The 20,365-nt window shown below is 39.7% G+C and overlaps 1 protein-coding gene across 11 annotated transcripts in view; it reads left to right on the plus strand.

The window, feature by feature from the left end:
- PPFIBP1 (PPFIA binding protein 1) overlaps nucleotides 1-20,365 on the plus strand; it is a 176,873-nt gene that overhangs the window by 99,927 nt on the left and 56,581 nt on the right. For all 11 annotated transcript variants that reach the window (XM_032387485.1, XM_032387491.1, XM_032387490.1 and 8 more), the window contains one exon: nucleotides 17,930-18,028. In XM_032387485.1, coding sequence (XP_032243376.1) covers nucleotides 17,965-18,028 — 64 coding nt within the window. In that variant the 5' untranslated portion in view covers nucleotides 17,930-17,964. The remainder of the gene's footprint in view (nucleotides 1-17,929; nucleotides 18,029-20,365) is intronic.

Consider the following 20,365-nt stretch of genomic DNA (forward strand, 5'->3'; position numbering starts at 1 on the left):
TAGAAAATTATAAAAATTTTTCTAAATACTAATACATATATTTCCCTGAGATCAAAGGTCAGTTCTCTATTCCTTCTTTATACAGCCAACGCTCCCTTTTTCCTTCCTGTGCTCCCCGAAGAGTGAATAACTTCTAAACTGGGAGTTTCTCACAGGTGAAGGTCCTTGGTCAGCTTAAGGATTGCTGCTCTGTTTTTGCCAAGTCTCTTTAAGAAAGGCACCTCTTGGGAGAATTCTCAGTGGAATTGGAACAAACATATGCATCTTTCCTCCACCTGACCTCTTGGTGTTAAAAAAGATTTGAGGAATGAGAGTCATTTTCTCTGCCATCCTCATGAGGGATGGGTTTCTTGGCTGAAACAGGTTTTCTGCCACTTGCTACCCAACCCCCATGCCATGGGCCCCATGTTTAACCAAACCAAGAAGCAATAAGTATATCAACCATCTCAGCTAGCCTTTAAAACGTTGATTTCTATTCTAGAAGTTTGTCTCTGACTGGTTTCTTTTTCTTCATGGAGCCTGGAGCTGATGTCGTACCCAAGCAAAGGAAGGCCTGGGACCTCATCTCTCCAGAGGTCCTAGATTTGGATCATTCCAGTGCCAAGAACCAGAACCTCTTTGTGGCTACAATTGGATGCTTCCTGATTGCCATGCCTGGCTTCCCATTGGAGGAAATCCCAGAGACTCCCAAGAAGCTCCAGAGAGGAGCCCAAACTTTCCAACATCCGCCTGGTAACCTGATGGTTCTGGCATTTGACCTCTTCAAAGAAGACAAGCCTAAGGGATCCCCATGAATTCCAGTGTCCCAGGGGACTAAAATACTCTCCAGGGACGAGGATGTTTTAAGTATTTCACCTAGAGATCTGTAGTATCGGGTAATGGTCCTTTGGCCCTTGACATCAGTCCTCTGGGCTAGTTTTCCACTTTGGCTTAGAGATTGTCCTTGAGTAGTTATATCTCCCTCTGACCTCCTCTCTTTTTAGGGAGCGGGGCGAGGAAACTAACTCCCGCTCCTTCCTTTGGGTAAATAGCTACCCCATCTTCTTTGCAAGCTTTGTTAGAGCTCTGTGACTCAGGCCTCACTCCACAGGTCTAAGACATTTCAAATGGCTGCTGAGGTTTCATTTCTCTTTCTAGTCCCTGGTAAGATGTTTTCTCAGAGATTTGTCTCTGGCCTCTCTTTCCCTCTTGTCACTGTAGGAAGACTTCCTAACCTCCTTTAGCTTTTCGCCGGCACACTGGAGCCTCCGGCCCGTGCAGACAAACTCAGGAAGCTCCTGAACGGTGGTGCTCATATACAGATGACAGTCCGGGGGCGTGTGAATGGTTGGTTCTGCTCTAGCTGTGAGGCGGGCTTCTCTGTCTCTTCACTGTCAGGGTCCTCGGCCACTAATGCTCCAGTTGTCACAGTTCGGCAAGCATTTAATACAAGTTATTTTCTGCTTTCCATTCTCCCTTTTCTTCCCTATTTCCCTCCTTCCTCTCCTTTTCATTCTTCCTTCCCTTTTTCTACTCTTATTTCCATGGTTTTTAAGCAAATATGTAAGGTAGGGGATTTTTCCTGGGGTGGGGGTCTGTCGTGAGAAAATATTTATGGAACCAGCAAAGGGTGCTGAGCTCTTTGTAAAGATCAGATCAGCAGAAGGGGCATACACGAGAGGTTTTCAGCGGCTCCCTGGCAGGGGCAGAAATGGTAGTTACATATGCATTGTTTATTTGAATCCTTAAAATACACGAGGCCCACGCACAAGGCATGTCGCACACATCTTCGCAAATCATTTTCTAAACTGCAAACTCAAGGAGCTGCTGCTTTCTACTGAAAAAGATCGCAGGCCTGTGCCCTCGTGGTAGAAATTAAGGGAGGACATGGGACTTCTGTCACCTTAAGCAGCAGTAGGATTCTTTCATTTCATGAAACACAGTATTATTAGACCTCTGGGGATGGTTCTCCCCCCCCCCCCGCCCTTTCAGTTTAGTTGTGTTGCACCCATATTCTATGGAATTTCTCTTATATTCTGATAAAAGGTGGTTTTTCCATCTTTGTTTTCAGCTTTTTTTTTTTAATTGAGGTATAACTGACCACAACATTATATTAGTTTCAGGTGTGCAACATAATAATTCAATATTTGTATGTATTGTGAAATGATCAACTCTTAATAGCTTTCCAGTATGCAATACAGTATTATTAACTATAGTCATCATGCTGGCAATTACATTTCCATGACTTACTTATTTTATAACTGGAGGTTTGTACCTTTTGACCCATTTCGCCTACGCCTCAACTCCTTGCCTCTGGCAACCACCAATCTGTTCTCTGTATCTATGAGCTTGGTTTTGTTTGGTTTTTGGGGGGGGGGTTGGATTCCACATATAAGTGAGATCATATGATATTTGTCTTTCTCTGTCTGACTTATTTCACTTAGCATGATACCCTCAAGGTATATATACATCATGCTTTCTTTATCCATTCCCCTGTTAATGGACACTCAGGTAGTTTCCCTGTCTTCGCCATTACGAATAATGCTGCAGTGAACATGGGTGTGTGTGTGTATTTTTGAGTTAATGTTTTCAGTTTCTTTGGATAAATACACAGAAGTGGGATTGCTGGATCCTATGAAGTTCTGTTTTTCATTTTTTGAGGAACCTCCATACTGTTTTCCATAGTGGCAGCGATAATTTGCATTCACAGCAAAGCTGCATAAGGGTTCCTTTTTTCTCCACATTCTCGCCAGAATTTGTTATTTCTTGTCTTTTTGACTCTAGCCATTCTGACAGGTGTAAGGTGGTATCTCTTTGTGGTTTTGATTTGCGTTTCCCTGATGATCAGGGATGTTGAGCTTCTTTTCATGCACCTGTTGACCATCTGTATGTCTTCTCTGGAAAAATTTCTGCCCATTTTTAAAATCAGATTTTTTTTTTTCTTTTTGCTATTCAGCTGTATGACGTTATATATTTTGGATATTAACCTCTTATCAGATACATGATTTGTGAATATTTTCTCCTGTTCTGTAGGTTACCTTTTCTGCTTGGAAGCTTTTTAGTTTGATGTAGTCCCACTGATTTAATTTTGCTTTTATTGCCTGGAGGATTTTTTTAAAATTATGAGATGAGTAGATGGCAGCCAAACTGGAGTGGGGAGTGGGTGAAGCAGTAGGTGGGGACCATTCGTTTCAAGGATGTAATCGTGAAGAATCAGAGCTAGGTCTGTAACTTATGAAGGGTAAAGGGAAGGATTTGGGAATTTTTTGCTTGTTGGTTTTGGTTAGGATTTTTAGGTCCAGATTTTCGACATTTTATTGGCTGAGCACAAGGGAATAGGTGAATGGAAGAGATTGAAGATAGAAAAGAAGGAGGGAGCAGTTGTTTAAAAGGCTGGGATGAGATCAATAAAGGTGGCAAGTTTTCTTTCTTTTTTAAGATTTTATTTATTGATTTGAGAGCGAGACAGAGTGAGCACAAGCAGGGGTTGGGGCAGAGGGTGAAGCAGACTCCCCGCTGAGCAGGGAGCCCAACAGGGGGCTCGATCCCTGGACCCCACGATCATGACCTGAGCCGAAGTCAGATGTCCAAGTGACTGAGCCACCCAGTCACCCCAAGGTGGCAAGTTTTCTTATGACAGAAGGCAGCAACAGGCAAGTAAGGTAGAGGAGAGCTCCCCAGGAGTCTCTGTACATTAGGGTATGAAGTAATCTACTGAGATGAAGCGTGGGCAGCAATAGGAATAGATTAGGGGAGAGTTTTGTAGGGATTCTTAGAGACAGCCATCATGAAGAATGTGATAGGGAGGGAACTAATGATGAATACAATACTAATGATGGCTGAGTAACACTAAGTGCCCAGTCAAGATGAGATAGCAGGCATTGGAAGCTGAACCAGCCCACTAGCAGTATTGCTATGGCTGAATCGACACAGCCAGGAATCTCACAAGGAAAAAGACATTTTTGATACTATATTACTTTCTAATTTTGAAGCAATAGTTCTACCTGACATAGTAAAATATGAAAAATCCTGATTATATTGGTCATTTGGTAGCCCTGCCCTAGTCCTTCAACGTATAGCTCTTTCTCTCTTGATGGGTGTGAGTTGCCAGAACTTTTATTAAAGTGAAAACCAAATCTGGGTTGATGATCTAGGACACAAAAGAGCCGAACAAGTCCATTAATGTACCCTTCTTTCCCAAAGCAGTACTCTACAGCATGTTTGGTGGTGACTCATGAATAATTTTGTGTTGATAGATATAAATGGTTATTCGTTTATTTATCCAAACTTTACTTGAGCACTGTGTCCTGAGCTAAGCTTGGTAGAAATGATTAAGGGTGAGACCTTAGTTCTTAAAAAGCTCAGTCCAGTAGAGGTAACATTCCATAGACTTAGTTAAGTGAGCCTGCCTGCCAAGTATAGCATCTAGTAGAGATGACCAGTGGTTCTATATGGTACCTGGTAATAGAGGTTTAAAAAAAAAAAAAGTGCCATGGGAGTGTTTGATGCCATGGTCATGAATTTTGCTTGGGTAATCCACCACGACATACAGCTTTCATGTACAAGATCCGGGTGTTTCATTAGGCTTTAGTGTAAAGGACAGCGGGTGATGACTCTCCGTGGGTGATGATTTTGTGGTTCTTGCTTCCTTCCTTTGGTGGGTAGTGGAAGTACTTGTCATGCTCAGGCTTGGGAGCGGGCAGGTTAGACACCTCTGTAAATGGCCACTCCATCCTTCTGTGGAGCAGGCCACAGCTCTTGACTCCTTTCTTTTTCCCAAACACTGTATCAAATTGTGGTAGCTTTTCCATCAGAACATATGCAAGATGATAAAAGTGTTGATATCTTTTTTTTGAAGATTTTATTTATTTATTTGAGAGAGAGCACAAGCAGGGGGAGCATCAGGCAGAGGGAGAGGGAGAAGCAGGCTCCCCGCTGAGCAAGGAGCGCTATGCAGGACTCGATCCCAGAACCCTGGGATCGTGACCTGAGCCTAAGGCAGCCGCTTAACCGACTGAGCCATCCAGGTGCCCAAAAGTGTTGATATCTTGTTGGGGTTATATTATGTAGGTGTTTGCATTCATCAGAACGCCTCAAACTGCACAGTTAAGACCTGTGCATTGCATTCTGCATAAATTACCCCCCCTTCCCTCCCTCAAATACAGACTCTTGACCTTTGTACGTTTCTACATGTTGTTTGTTCCTACATGGAAGCTCTTCCTATACATTCACATGACCTTCCCCCTCACCTCTTACCAGGCTTTGACCAGTATCACTTTATCATTGGGGTCTTCCCTGATTATCATATTAAAATTGCGACTCCCTGCCATTCCCTTTCTGCACAAAGAGCCATCACTGTGTAATTAAGAGCATAGGCTCTGGAGTCGGGCTGTCTGGCTCCAAATCCTTTTTCTAAGTGATATGACTTGGGTGACCTTTCTGTGGCTCAGTTTTATCACTTATAAAATGGGGATAAATATTGTGTCAGTAGGGTTATGGAGAGGATTCGATGGATTAGTACATGAAGAGCACTTAAAACGGTGCCTGGTACATAGTAAGTTAATGTTAACTTAATTCCCCTTCCTTGCTTTGTTTTTCCCATATGTGATCTACTATATATTTAAACTCTCTGTGTATGGTTTCTTGCCATTGGAGGAACAACTTTTCTTCTACTCTTTTTTCTTTTTCTTCACTACTATATCCTCATTACTTATAATTGTGCCTGATATATAATAGGTACTTAAATAGTCAGTGGGTGAATGAGCAAATAGGAGAGGGTTCTGTGGACTTTCAGGAGGCTGTGGGATGGGTTGGGGCAGGGGTTGGGGCACACTTTTTCTGCAAAGGGCCAGATAGGAAATACTTCAGGCTTTGTGAGTTACAGCTACTCAGATCTGCCGCTGGACGAGAAAGCAGCACAGATGATACATAAACGAACGACTTTATTGACAAAAACAGGCAGGGGGCCAGAGTTGGCTTACGGGCTGCCGTTTCCCAGCTCTTGGGTTGGGAAGTAATTCTTGGTCTTGCTTTCCTCATTCTCTTTACCCCTCCTCTAAGCCATCTCCCACTGCAGCATTTAGTGCTGGTCATTCAGAACTGAAATAGAAGTAGTTTGCAAAACATTGTATTACCCATTAATACTTGGCTCAGTATTCATTAACTGTACAAAATTTCTGTATGTCTTTTTACTATTTTAATAGTGAATAACAATGTTAAGAATATATTTTGTACTTTCAGCTATGTCATTTCAGGTCTCTGGTTTTGATTTTTTTTTCTCCAACAGCCGAGGACACATCTGTACCGCTGATAATGGCCAGGCACATAAATGCTGTTAATGAACAAGTGGACATTCCACTTACCGAGCAGCAGACACTGTAACTAAATCCTAATTGAAATAGAAGCCAACAGAAATTATCCACTAGACAGTTTCATTGTTAAAATTATTATAGAGTCTTATTTCTCCACAAAACTGTTCCCTAGCCCACAATTTCTACCACTCTTCCCAATCAATTTGGTATGCTGGCAGGATTCTTCCATTTTTAAATACAGTACATTTTTGGTCATGTTGTATGAGTGACAAACTATGACAAGTTAGCATGAACTGCAAAGCCTTTATTGCTATAATGAAATCAAAGTGGATCAGAAATTATGTGTTTTGCTGCTGTGATGCATTGTAATTAGGCATATAAGTTCAAGTATATGACTGCCATTGATATGAATTTTATATAACCAAAATGTTTCTTGTTTCACTTCTTCTGAATTTAACCATATGTCCTTATCAGCGCTAATGGTTTTCCACTTGCTGTTTAATTATTTTCATCATGGGACATGTGTGCAGAGAGAACCTGACCCGTACTCCCCAGGTGTTAGGGTTCTCTTACTCCCTGTGTTGTCTCCTCTCTGTCTGTGACCCACGGCTGCAGTTTCCAATCAAAGTAATATGTTCACACTCCCAAGACACCTGCTCCTTGTGTCCTCCAGAGTGGTGCTTCTCCAGCCACCTCTGGGAAAGGACCAGGTTTTTTCCCCCTTGTTTCCAATTCGTCATGGATTGATTCTTTCTGTAAAATCCAATTTAAAAAAATTGAGCGGGCAGGCAAAATGATCACATAATTGGATATCATAACAAGGCCAAGTTGCTACAAAATTTTCTAAATAATTTCTGTACTTAACTCATAGTTGACCAGTAATAGTGAACCAGTTCACAGACCACATTTTATTTTTTTTTAATTTTTTTTATTTTTAAAGACTTTGTTTATTTTTTTGAGAGAGACAGAGAAAGAGCGGTGGGAAGGGTCAGAGCGAGAGAGAGAGAGAGAGAGAGAGAGAGAGAGATGCAGACTCCCCGCTGAGCAGGAAGCATCAGCAGGAAGCCCCATGCGGGGCTGGATCCCAGGACCCGGAGTCCACAACCAGAGCTGAAGGCAGACGCTCAACCGACTGAGCCACCCAGGTGCCCCCACAGACCACATTTTAAATCACACTACTTCAGAGCAGTCTTTGTCAAATGGTTTTGGCCCAGTGTAAGGAACACTTTCTTGGGACGCCTGGGTGGCTCAGTCGATTAAACATCTGCCTTCAGCTCAGATCATGATCCCAGGGTCCTGGGATCAAGCACCAGGTCAGGCTCCTTGCTCAGTGGAGAGTCTGCTTCTCCCTCCCCCTCTCCCTCCATCCCTCCCCAGCTTGTGTGCTCTCTCTCTCTGTCTCAAATAAATAGAAAATCTTTAAAAAAAAAAAAAAGATATACTTTTTTTTACATCAATATGCAATACATATGCATGCCTGCCTCCTCCCCACTACACTGAAACCACGGGAATGTCAGCTACCTAAAGGCAGAGGTATTTTTCTTTTTTTTTTTTCCTTGTCGTTTTCACTGTTCTATCTCCCATACCTGGCACATGGTAGGCCTTCAATCAGTATTTATTGCATGCAGATGTGTGTGTATATAACTGAAAAGTTTCACAAAACAGTACTTAACCTTTTCTTCTTGTGAGACTCTGATGTTTTCTGTTTTGTTCAAATAAACGTTGATTGCAATCTGCTAAATTTATTTCACTACCTTCTAATTGTAGGGGTCATGACCCACAGTTGAGCAAACACTCCTTTAGAGGGTGTGTATAGTAGACAACTTGTCCTTTCCCTCCCTCTTAGAGCTCTGAGTAGCTGTGACCCACCCCGCCCTCTGTAGGCGACAATCTGGGTCTTACAGATCCTGGAACTGCTGACCTCTTACCAGCTCAGGCTAGGTTGGTAGACCTGCCAGAAAACTAGGAGACATAGGAATTCCCCAGGTTTTTAAGAACTAGAAAGAAGAGGTGGGTGGAGGTTAGGTTAGAGTAGATGGAAAAATCAGAAGTTAAAACCTGCTCAGACCCCTAATACTCCTCCATTCTATTGGGAACTAAGTTTGCAAACTCTTCTAAATAAAATCATCACAATGGATTTAGTTTACCTGCATTTTGAAGAGTGTGAAAATTCATTTTGTTAGGTCGTAGGTGATAGCAACAATCCATTTCATCCAAATTTATCTTAAAGGTCAGGGTGAGGAGACAGGTTTTTGACATATGCACCTAAGAGGAAGGTCACACTATTCTCTGAAACATGTAGGAGACTATGTTTATATACTCTCTATATAAAGAATATATATAGGAATCTGGGAGCTAGAATCATTCCGTCAGAGGTGTGCCTATTCGAGGAGCCACTGAAACACAGCGCCATGCTGCGAGCATGCTACCACATGAGCTGCTGAGGATGCGGCCGTCAGACATAGTCTCCGTTTTCACGGAGCTCACAGCTTAGTCAAGGAGACGAATACTACAAAATTAAGGCTCTCATGGACTCATGCCCAGGGTGCTCTGAGAGGGGCAACAAGGCCTTGGCGGCAAGGATGCCTGAGCTGAGTCTTGAAAGTAAGTGTCGCAGGTGGGGGGATGAGGTAACTGGGTGATGGACATCAAAGAGGGCAAGTGATGTAATGAGCACTGGGTGTTATACGCAACTGATGAATCACTAAGTTCTACCTCTGAAACTAAGAATATACTATATGTTAATTGAATTTAAATAAAATTATTAAAAAAAGAAAAAAAGTAAGTGTCCCAGGGCATCTGAGGGTGGTCCAAGCAGGGAGGAGCAGCTCTCATGACCACACAGAGGGAAGAGGGCAGGTGCTGCATGCTCAGGGAAGGGTATGTTGTGCAGTGTGACAGGCAGGGATGGGTGCCTTGGAGGTAGTAATTAATCTGGGTTAAAAGCTCATGAGAAGGGTCAAGGTTGGCAATCCTAGTCAGGGCTGAGTAGCTGTTTGATAAATACCTTTTGAGAACAACATGGGTTTCGGGCTTAAATCATACTTCTTGAGGACCTTGGACAAATTCATAACTTTTCCTTGCAGTCATAATAGCTAATAACAGTAGATAAGGAGAAAGGGACATTCTTTCACTTTCTCAGAAGATCTTCAGATTTACCGATATTTAATACAATCCACTTTTCAAATAGCAGCAGTGTCCTTTTATTCAAGAAGTAAAGGATCTTGGCTTATTGTGTGCACAATTTTATCAATTCCCTTGAGGTTATCCTTCCTAAATATTAATAGCTTTGAGCTGAGAAACTCATTTCCTTTTATCTTGTCCTGTTTTCCCTGGCTGTTTCATTTATCTGAATGCTTACCAACTGGGCCCCATCATCTTTTGTAGCTCTTCATTTTAGTGAGCAAGAGAAGTAACTTTCACTAAGGTGCAGTCATTAATACTTGCTCTTTATGCTCTGCTTGACAAATTCTCTGTGAGAGGCCGTTTCTGAGCATGTGTTTTTGTTTATGCAGGTGGTTAAAATAAGTATTTTCTTATTTGCTTTGTAAATATTTGGTGAGCCCTCGGTGTGCTTGAGGTCATGATAGAAAAATAAAATATTTAAGACAACATATCATGTTCAAGGGTATTTGAAAATCCTATTTTCTAAAGATACAGATGAAAAAATATAAATATTTGATTATGGAAATATATAATATAAATATTATGATTATGGAAAATCTCAAATATATAAAAGTGTACAAAGAATAGTATAATGTTACCCCACATACTTATCACCCACCTTCAACAATCATGGCTAATCTTGTTTCATCTATATCTTTACCCTTATTCCCTTCCCTTTATTATCTTAAAGCAAAGTCCAGATGTATCATTTTATCAGGGAGCATTTTGCTAATAATCTCTAAAAAAAAAAAAAAAGTAAGAACTCTTAAAAAATAACTATTATAACTTAAAAATTAAAATAATTCCCTAATATCATCAGTGTTCAAACTTTCAATTGTATCATCAATATTACACCTATTTTACAGTTTGACAGATTTTAAAATGTATGTTTTAACATTAGATATCACCCCTGCTGCCAACAGCCCCGTCTCTTCTGTTTTCAACACTTCCCATGCACCTTGACCTCCACTTCTTCCTTGCCTTTTCAAGTGATTCTGAATTAATTTTCTAGGTATGTTAGAGCAGATTGGAGGTGAAAAGGATTTGAACTAATATAGTAGAGAGGAGAAAGTATGTGATGACAGCTACATAGCAGAGAACCAGAAAGCAAGGAGGATTGTGTAAGAATCATAAAATGTTGTGGACGTAAGGACTTAGTAGTTGAAGTTTAAAGGGAGAGAGTTTTCGGGTTGAAACCTGAATTGCTTATTCAGAGCTGTTATTTTGGGATCAAAAGAAACAGTGAGTGGGGAGAGGAGTTCTATCCTTGTTTACCTTGGTAACCAGTTCCAACCTTGTCTTGGGTGGAGCTTGTAGTCCTAAAAGGAAAGATGGCCTCTTATGCTCTAGCACAGTGATTGAGTGTGCACCACGATCATCTGGACAGCTTGTAAAAACCCAGATTGCTGGGCCCTGCCCCTAGAGTTTCTCATTCAGTAAATTTTGGGTGTGGCCCAAGGATTTGCATGCTAACTAGCTTCCAGGTGATGCCGCTGCTGGTCCAGGAACCACACCTTGAGAACCACTGATAGTCCTAACTTCTCTTTTGGTCTTTACATTTTTTTGCTGCATACATTGGGAATCATTGTATAATTGATGAATGTCCCTAATGAGCATCTGGGGGGGGAATTGATGAGAAGTCTGTGGGTAATTTATGTGAAAATACATTATTTTCATAATGGCCACATAATAATATGGCACTCTACCCAGTCTAGTGGAATGTTTGTAAACATTCTCTCAAATGGAGGGATTTCTTCTCTTAAGTGAGTTGTATTGGTCTCGGCACTAAATTAGAAGTTCTCTTTCAAACCTAAACATTTTAGCTGAGGAAAGCTGAGAAAGCTAGGACAGATGTCATTTTTGCCCAAGTTTAGAACAAACTTACTAATTTTCTTAGTCTTTTTTTTTTTCTTTCTTCACAGAGAGACTGGGCAGCTAGCCTGCCCTAAAACATCAGTCAGCAACCCAGCAAAAAATTGTGGTTTTCTGCCAACTCTTTAGCTACCACGCCCATTGTTGGAACTTTCCTTAATATTTTATCCCGTTCAAATCTACTCTAAATGGGTCCTGACCAAGCTTGAAATATACCCAAAACATGCTTCTTTTGGGGCTTTCTTTTGATCCTTTACTATAACATATAATATATGACTGTTTCCCCAGGAGATTGCTTTTCTAAGACTTCTCTAAACTTTTTTTTATTGAGCCATTGGAATAGGAAACCACCAGACTGAGGACTCCTGCAAACAGAGCTGATCTCTGTTTACATTACCCAACAAATAGGGCTTTCTCAAATTTGAGCTATGACCTTAAACCCAAACCCCACTCCTTTGTTGTGGTAGTTGTATTTTCTGGTACTTTTTCCCTTCAGCAAGTCATTCAAAGAAGTATATTATTAGCTATTTAGAATTCAGAAATGAATTTGCTATTGTATGAGAATTACTAGATGTTGAAGGTTTAATTTTCTAAATGGTTTTGTGCACCCAGAAGGCCAAATTATAATCAGCAGGTTTCTGGGTAAGCAAAGAATTAGAACAAAGGGACTTGGATATTCTGAGTCTTTTATTTTGGACCTCAAGTCTATAATTGGGTTATTCATTATCCTTGATTTATGACATCATTATAAGTCCACGCATTTCCTCCTTATTACTAATCCACTTATTTAGTTCATTTTAAAACTACAATTTCATTTTTAATTAATAGCAATCTTCATTCCTAATTTTTAAAATTTGAGATGAAATTTACATATAGTGAAATGCACGCATCTTAAGTGTACAGTTTGATGAGTTTTGACAAACGTATAAACTTGTATAACCAACTACTCAATCAGCATATTGAAGAGGAGGTCCCCCAGGATCATTTGCCACTTCCTGTAAGTAACTGTTTTCCTACTTTCTATCACTATAGATTGCCTGTTCTTGATTCATATAGAAGGGATCATATAGTACATCATTGTTTATGTCTGGCTTCTTTTGCTCAGCATAATGTTGCCTGTGTCAGTAGTTCAGTCTTTTCTAATGTGGAGTAACATTCCACTCACTGTATTTGGAGTAATATTGTATTAAGTATGTAGGGATGTCCAGGGGAATCTTCCTCTCAGAAATGTTTTTGGGGATATAGGAAAATCTTTTTAGAGCATAGGATTTTCTGAACTCTTTCCATTTAGGCTTTCTATTTTTAAAAATACTTTGACCCAGCCATGAAAGTTGACATAGTTTTATCAACACAGATGCTCATTAAATTAGGCTGCCTCTAAAATAACTCAAGGCATGGGCAAGTCAGAATTTTAATAAACAATAAATATGGAAATTCTGTTTTAATATTAGTACTTTACCACTTCAGTTTGCTGTTCTTATTCTTCCATGTAGTCTTTTGAAGTCCATTTGGAATTTATTGAGACTTTGTTGCTTTGCATATATGGACTATCCTGATGAATATAACATGTGGACTTAAAAAGAATGTATATTTTGCATTTGGGTGTTTTCTTATATAAATCAAATTAGGTCAGGATGGTTGAAGCTGTTGTTCAAATCTTCTATGTTATTTGCTGGATTTTTTTCCTACCTTGTACCTACCTTTGCTATTCCGAAAGAGGTTTGAAAATGACAGGTGGGACAAAACAAAACAAAACAAAGGACAGGACCATACACTTAAATCTAACCATATCAAAAATTACATCAAATATAAATGACTTAATTAATGTAATTCTCCTTTAATTGTGTTGGGTTTTGCCTTATATATTTGGAAGTTCTGTTATTAGTTGCAAAAACATTTGCAGTTGTTATGACTTCCTGATGAATTGATCATTATAAAATATCTCTTTCTAGTAATACTTCTCAATTGAAAGACATTTTTCTTATATTAATATAGCCACTCCTGGGGCGCCTGGGTGGCTCAGTCGTTCAGCGTCTGCCTTCGGCTCAGGTCATGATCCCAGGGTGCTGGGATCGAGCCCCGCATCGGGCTCCCTGCTCCGCGGGAAGCCTGTTTCTCCCTCTCCCTCTCCCCCTGCTTGTGATCCTGCTCTCACTGTGTCTCTCTTTGTCAAATAAATAAATAAAATCTTAAAAAATATATATATATATAGCCACTCCTTTCTTAGGCTTACTATGTATATGGTATTTCATTTTGCATCCTTTTATTTTTATATTTCTTTAAAGTATACCTCTATTAACAGCATATAGTTAGGTCTTCTTTTTTTTTTTTTTTTTTTGCTAGTCTGGCAGTCTCTGGCTTTTAATAGTGTTCATTCTGTTTATATTTAATATAATTATTTATATGATTGAATTTAAATCTACCATCTTGCCATTTGATTTTTGTTTCTCCCATCTGTTCATTGTTCCATTATTGCCTCCTTTTGAATTAAGGATTTTATTAGTATTCCATTTCATTAACCTAATTGGCTTTTTACTAATACCTCTTTATTTTGTAATCTTAATGGATTACATTGTATATTCTTAACTTATCACTGTCTACCATGAATTAGTATTAAACATCTTTGTTTATAATGTAAGAGGTTTATTTACCCCTTTCTTCCTTTTGAGCCAATAAGATTTTGATATTCTTCATGATCCTAGCTACTCTCCATCCCATGGACTGGGGAGTGCCCACAGGTAAAAGATGTATAAACACGAATCTCACTCATTATGGTTCCCTTTACTCGAGAGCTGAATTCCCTTCAGTTTCTACCAGCTTTTGTTCACTCTCCAGTTTCTTCAAAACTGTTTTTATATTTTATCCAGTGTTTTGTATTGCTATTTGTGGGGTAGTTTGTCCTATAAAATCTACTCCACCGTTATCAGAAGTGGAGTTCTCGCTGCGCCTGGGTGGCTCAGTCGTTAAGCGTCTGCCTTCGGCTCAGGTCAGGATCCCAGGGTCCTGGGATCGAGCCCCGCATCGGGCTCCCTACTCGGCGGGAAGCCTGCTTCTCCCTCTCCCACTCCCCCTGCTTCTGTTCCCTCTCTCGCTGTGTCTCTGTCAAATAAATAAATAAAATCTTTTAAAAAAGAAGTGGAGTTCTCATTTTGCCATTTTTAATAATGTACTAAGCACTCTTCTGAATCCATTACCTAACTCAAAAACCTGACAGTAATCTTTATTTAACTATGTAACTCTTCCTCTCAGTCTATCCCCCCATATCCCTGACTTGAGGTAGCCATCATTCTGAATTTCATGTTACTATTTCCTCTTTTCTGTTTGTATAGTTATGTTGAATCTATATGTATTTCTAAAATATATTTATATTTGTATTGTTTTAATTTTAAAAAGTCTCACTGAATTTATTGGAGAGTTATTTTTATTTGCTATTCTACTGCATAGATTTATTCATACCACACATTGCTTTAGTTTGTCTTGACAAGTGTATGTAATTACATTGTGTAAATACACCAGCTTATTAATCTTCTCTTGTGTTGGACATTTGGTTTGTGTCCATGTTTTTGGCCTTGCGGAGAGTCCTACCATGAACATTTGTATGTGTCCATGATTATGTGCCTTGGTGTAAATATTGTTAGAGCAAAAATGAATATGTTTAATTTTAGATGACAATGCCAAACTTATTCCAACTGGTTAAGCCATTTTACATTCCCACTGCCATTCTGTAAGAGATTCTTTGAATCAACATCCTCTGTAATACTGGGTAATGTCAATTTTTTTTTTTTTTTTTTTTTTACCAGTTGACTAGGTATAAAATGGTATCACATTGTTGTCTAAAATTCCTTGTATTAATGACATTAAGTCTCTCTGTGTTTATCGGCCAAAGATATTTTCTGTTATACATCTGTTCCTGTCCTCACCTCTCCCCTTTTTAAATCAATTTGTAGGAATTCTATCCTTTGAATACCACTGAACCAGACCACCTCTACTGACTACATTTAACTTATTAAACAGATCTTAGGCCTTTGAATCCATCATTCTCCCATACTACCCTATTTGATTTGCAAACCCTTCTAAACTCTTGACCCCCTTTTCCTGCTCCATTTTTCCCCTTTAACACCTACCACCTTTGCAATATTAAATACATTTTTATTGACTGTTTTACTGTCTTCCCCTTTCTATTACATGCAGGCTGCTACATGATAAGTATAGAGATTGAGATAAGCATTTATAAACATTTATTGCAATTTCATATTGTCGTTTGTTAAAGGACTGGAAATTAAAAAACAACTTTGAAAACCACGGTCTAAGTTCTCATACCTCCATGTCAGAACGTTTGAAAGGCTCATTGAACAGAACGAGAAGAAATACATAGCTACCTGTCATAGGTGAAAAAAGTGTTCATGCTATACACAAATACAGTTGCTTACAAATATGAATATTTGTTTTTCTAAGTTAATGAGGTGGTGAGTTTTTCTAATATGAGCATTAGCCATTGTTATAGCTGAGCCTGGCTTGTATCTCTTTGTGTTATTTTTATATTTATCATAGTATCTAGAGCTCTTTGAAGAGCTACTTTTAAAATGAAAGGGAATGCAAGCCACTTAATTATATGAAATTCAGGGACTGCATGGTCTCCGCTTAAACCTTTATATTCTCAGTCGTCACTGAGTTTTGAGTTTTCATCCTGAAGTGTGACTATTAAGTTTGCTTCCTACCTCTCTGGACTGTGCAAGTAAATATCTGAGAACTACCTAAATTCATAACGTTGCTTTGTTAACTCCCTTACTTCTAGGTGGCTGTAAACACCTGCCTTGAGTACTTTTGTGCTGTAGTTTTCCACAGAAAATGATACGATATTTTACAACTTCTTTTTTTTTTGTTTTTGTGTTTTTTGGGGTTTTTTTGTTTTTTTTTTTAATTTTTTATTGTTATGTTAATCCCCATACATTACATCATAAGTTTTAGATATAGTGTTCCATGATTCATTGTTTGTGCATAACACCCAGTGCTCCATGCAGAACGTGCCCTCCTCAATACCCATCACCAGGCTAACCCATCCTCCCAACCCCCTCCCCTCTAGAACCCTCAGTTTGTTTTTCAGAGTCCATCGTCTCTCATGGTTCTTCTCCCCCTCCGATTTCCCCCCCTTCATTCTTCCCCTCCTGCTACATTCTTCTTCTTCTTTTTTTCTTTCTTAACATATATTGCATTATTTGTTTCAGAGGTACAGATCTGAGATTCAACAGTCTTGCACAATTCACAGCGCTTACCAGAACACATACCCTCCCCAGTGTCCATCACCCAGTCACCCCATCCCTCCCACCCCACCCGATATTTTACAACTTCTGAAGTTGAGTAAAGTTCTGGGAAATCTGAGACGAAATCTCTAAAAACTATAAAATCAAAGTAATGTTTCACAACTTTAATATGGCATTTTATCAGAATGAATGCAGAGTAGAGAACTGATACAAGAAGCTGTTTATCAGAGCTGTAAATATGTTTATAAAAGTAAAGTGGTGAGATCTGGCTGCTTGGAAAATGTGGGCAAAGTTTTCTTTTAAAGAGCATACCCTTTATTTCCCAGCTATTTGCTACACCACAATATCTGCAAAGTAGCTAAGGTCTTATTTAGGCCTTTTGGGAGAATTTACATGGGTGCTTAGTCTGGTACTTGAAGCGCATTAATTAATATTGGAAATCACATAGCCTTGAGTTTTTCTTGTTCGTAATTAAATTTTTTGCAAGAATAATTCCAATATATTTGTAACAGATAAAAGAATGAGTAGATTGTGTCATAATTTCAGCATAAACCTATTTTTCAGATAAGATGAGATAAACAGAAATTGAATATGTATTATAGTGGAGGTCAGACAGACCTAGGTTAAAACCTGGCCTTTACCATATATTTATGTGCTGTGTTTCTATGCAAAAACCAACAAACATCTTTGATATCACCTATCTAATAGAGACAAGTGTATCCATTTTATTGGGCTGTTGTCATGATTAGGGATTATGAATAATTTATGTACATGTAGAGGGACCACTGTAGACACTTGTACATGGTAGCTGTTGTTATATTACAAAATACCGTGGCTGTGGGTGTGTTTACTATATATGCTAGTAAACCCTTTTCTTAGCTAAGTCCTATGGTAAATCCTTATACAGGAAAAAAAAAAAAAAAGGCAAAATTGAAAGAGCAGAAATTGGGTGGGGCTGGTGCAGGAAGAAAAAAAATCTCACCTACTGAGCATTCCTGATGGCCCTCAGGAAGTTTCCACAGCCATCCCTGGTGCCCTTCACAGAGGCCTCGAGCTCTGTAGAGTGCATCATGGAAACTGTTCTACTGGACTTTAAACACCTTGTGTGCAATAGCTGAAACTTACTTATTTTATTACCTGGTAGAGCGTGTGGTCTTGCAGTACAGTAGACGGCCGGCCACAGCGTGTTAAGTGACTCAGGTAATTCAGCTCTGCTACTGCAGAAATTCTCTCTCCCTATCTGACGTCTAGGTGGGGTTGTAATTCGACGTTGAGCTATCCCACCTGCCAGGAAGCATGTGTCATTTAAAGGCTATAATGGTAACATCATTGTTTTTTCAGATCTAGGTTGGAATTTGCCCTTGACGGATACCAAAATGATGAGTGACGCAAGTGACATGTTGGCAGCGGCGTTGGAGCAGATGGATGGGATTATAGCAGGTAATCTGCGTCCTCTGAAGGACGGACTCAGGACGTTTACGCTGCGCTCTTGGCTTTTCCATTCCGACTCTTTTATTACCTTTCCACTTTCTTATTTTCATTTATTGGCTGCCTCTAGATCCCCTGTGGTTTCACCTTGGTCCCTCTTCTCCATTTTATACCAGTATTATTCTCAAACTTTATTTTAAAATGTCAAATTCCATTTCCATCTTAGAGTTCTGACTCAAGGATAAACTGCATCTCACGTGATTTCGGTGCAGGTAGTCTGTGGGCCACACTTTGAGGGATACTGCTCTACCCAGTATCCATGGATATTCTGATCTGTTCCCTTGAATTCGACATTTACTTTCCCACCAATGACTCTCACTTCTATTTACTTTCTCAATTCTCTGCTAAGCTTTGGGTCTCTAACTGCCAATCAGGTATCTCCTTTGAAATAGCCTATATGCACATCCGTGTCATCAGGTAAAGCTTTGAGCTCATTTTCTTTCCTCAGAAGCCTCTCTAGTAGTCTTTATCTCGTCTAATTTCATAACCTTCCATCCACGCAGTTTCCTAAATAGAAATTTAAGTCACTCTAGACCTTTGTCCCTCATAGTCCCTCCTTAGTCAAGTTTTATCACTTCTTTCTCCCTTTAAATTCAACATTCCCTTTGATTCCCTCTAAAATCTGTCCTGTCTGTGCTTACCTCTGCCCTGCTTTATCCTAGCAACCCTCTCCCTTGATGTTCTTGACACTCTTGCTTTCCCGGTCTACTCCATCATTTTCTAGACTACCGCAATTTCCTTTCTGAAACACAGATCTGGTCGTATTCCTCACTTGTTAAGAATCTTGAGTGATTCTGTGTTGTGGAAGTGGAGCAAAAACAGTGTAGACCATGACCTCCTTGTTTTCTCATCATGACCAAAGGGACTGACCAGTAGGTGAACCCTTTCACGCCCTTGTGGTCTCCCAGGGGTAGTGGCTCCCTAAGGTCTCATGTCACATTTTGTGTTTTGTCACAGGAGAAGTACCTTTATGTATTTAGGAACCCATGGTCATGAAGAGAGGGTTGAAGGAGCTAGTGGGTGGGGTTGTCATCCACCTGATGGTCAGGGTCAAGATGCTCTTGGCCTCTACTGCTCCTCCATTCTAGCTGTTCTGGCCCCTGTTGCTTATCTTCTCTGGTCATAAATTTGACCCTACTCTGTTTTAGTGGTTCGAAGAAACCACAGGGGTTTTCCTTGTCAGAGGTTCTTCCCTTGAGGGACATGACATGTCATAGTTTGGTCTCCTTTGTTGTACTTGTATATCCCAAGACCAGATTTTAATTTGACCTCCTTTGTAGATTAGACCACATCTTGTGTACTGTATTCAGTTCTTGGAATATCAATTTCAAAGAGGTTATTGGTAAAACTTAAGAGGAGGCGAACATGAAGGTGAAGAATTTAACAACCTCATCTGGTAAGGAAGGAACTGGTTAAGTTTAACCTGGAAAAGTATATTCTTGCTCAAGGCATGAGAGATACTTTCACACAGTTGAAGGACTATTAGGTGGAAAAGAGATTGGACTTACTGTGTCATAGTTTCAAAAAATATAACCAGAGCCAGATCTAAGCTATTATCAGAGGTTATAACCTTAAACTCTTAGTGAAACTCTAGTCAAGAGAAGTGGTATTTCTGGACAGTAGTTGAGGGTTGACATTTTATATACTCCACTAGATGAGTGTATTTGTTCCTTAGCCCTGGTAGGGCTTCAGGACCAACATTAGAGTTTTTCAGAAAATCAAGATTTCCTGGGTCCCACCTCACCCTGAGTTGGTCAATAGGTTAATGGGTAGGACCTGGGTTTATGTTCTCAAATTAATATCAGTAGCTCTCCACCTAAGGTAGGAGGGAGATATGACTGCAAATATTTGAGGAGTTTTTCTATATACACATCTCTCCCCTATACCCCGCTTTGTTTTGTGATGGAGACTTAACAGAGTAGAAGGTTATTGTGGGCACATCTATTTTTAATGTATTATCGGGTGATCCTAATGCTTAAAACTGCTGGAATAGGACATTATAGTCTGCTTTGTTTTTAATGCTCTTCTGTTCTTCCCTTTCCCTAACATACTCTCCTCAATTTCTATTTTTCTGGATTCTCCTCTCAGCCTTACATGGTTTCTGAGGGGATTGATGCAGAGGTTATGTGAAGCATTTAGCATTGGGCCTAGCATATCAATGGTTACCATTATTATGGTTTGGCAGATTTTGGTCCAGATCATTTGGTCCAGTTTTAAGGAAGGTCAGTGGAATGGACTAACTGAAAGAAAATTGCTCTCCCCATGGTTGGAATTGATCAAGCTGTATGG

The sequence above is a fragment of the Phoca vitulina genome, unplaced genomic scaffold (assembly GCF_004348235.1).
Source record: "Phoca vitulina isolate PV1807 unplaced genomic scaffold, GSC_HSeal_1.0 scaffold49, whole genome shotgun sequence".
Taxonomy (NCBI): domain Eukaryota; kingdom Metazoa; phylum Chordata; class Mammalia; order Carnivora; family Phocidae; genus Phoca; species Phoca vitulina.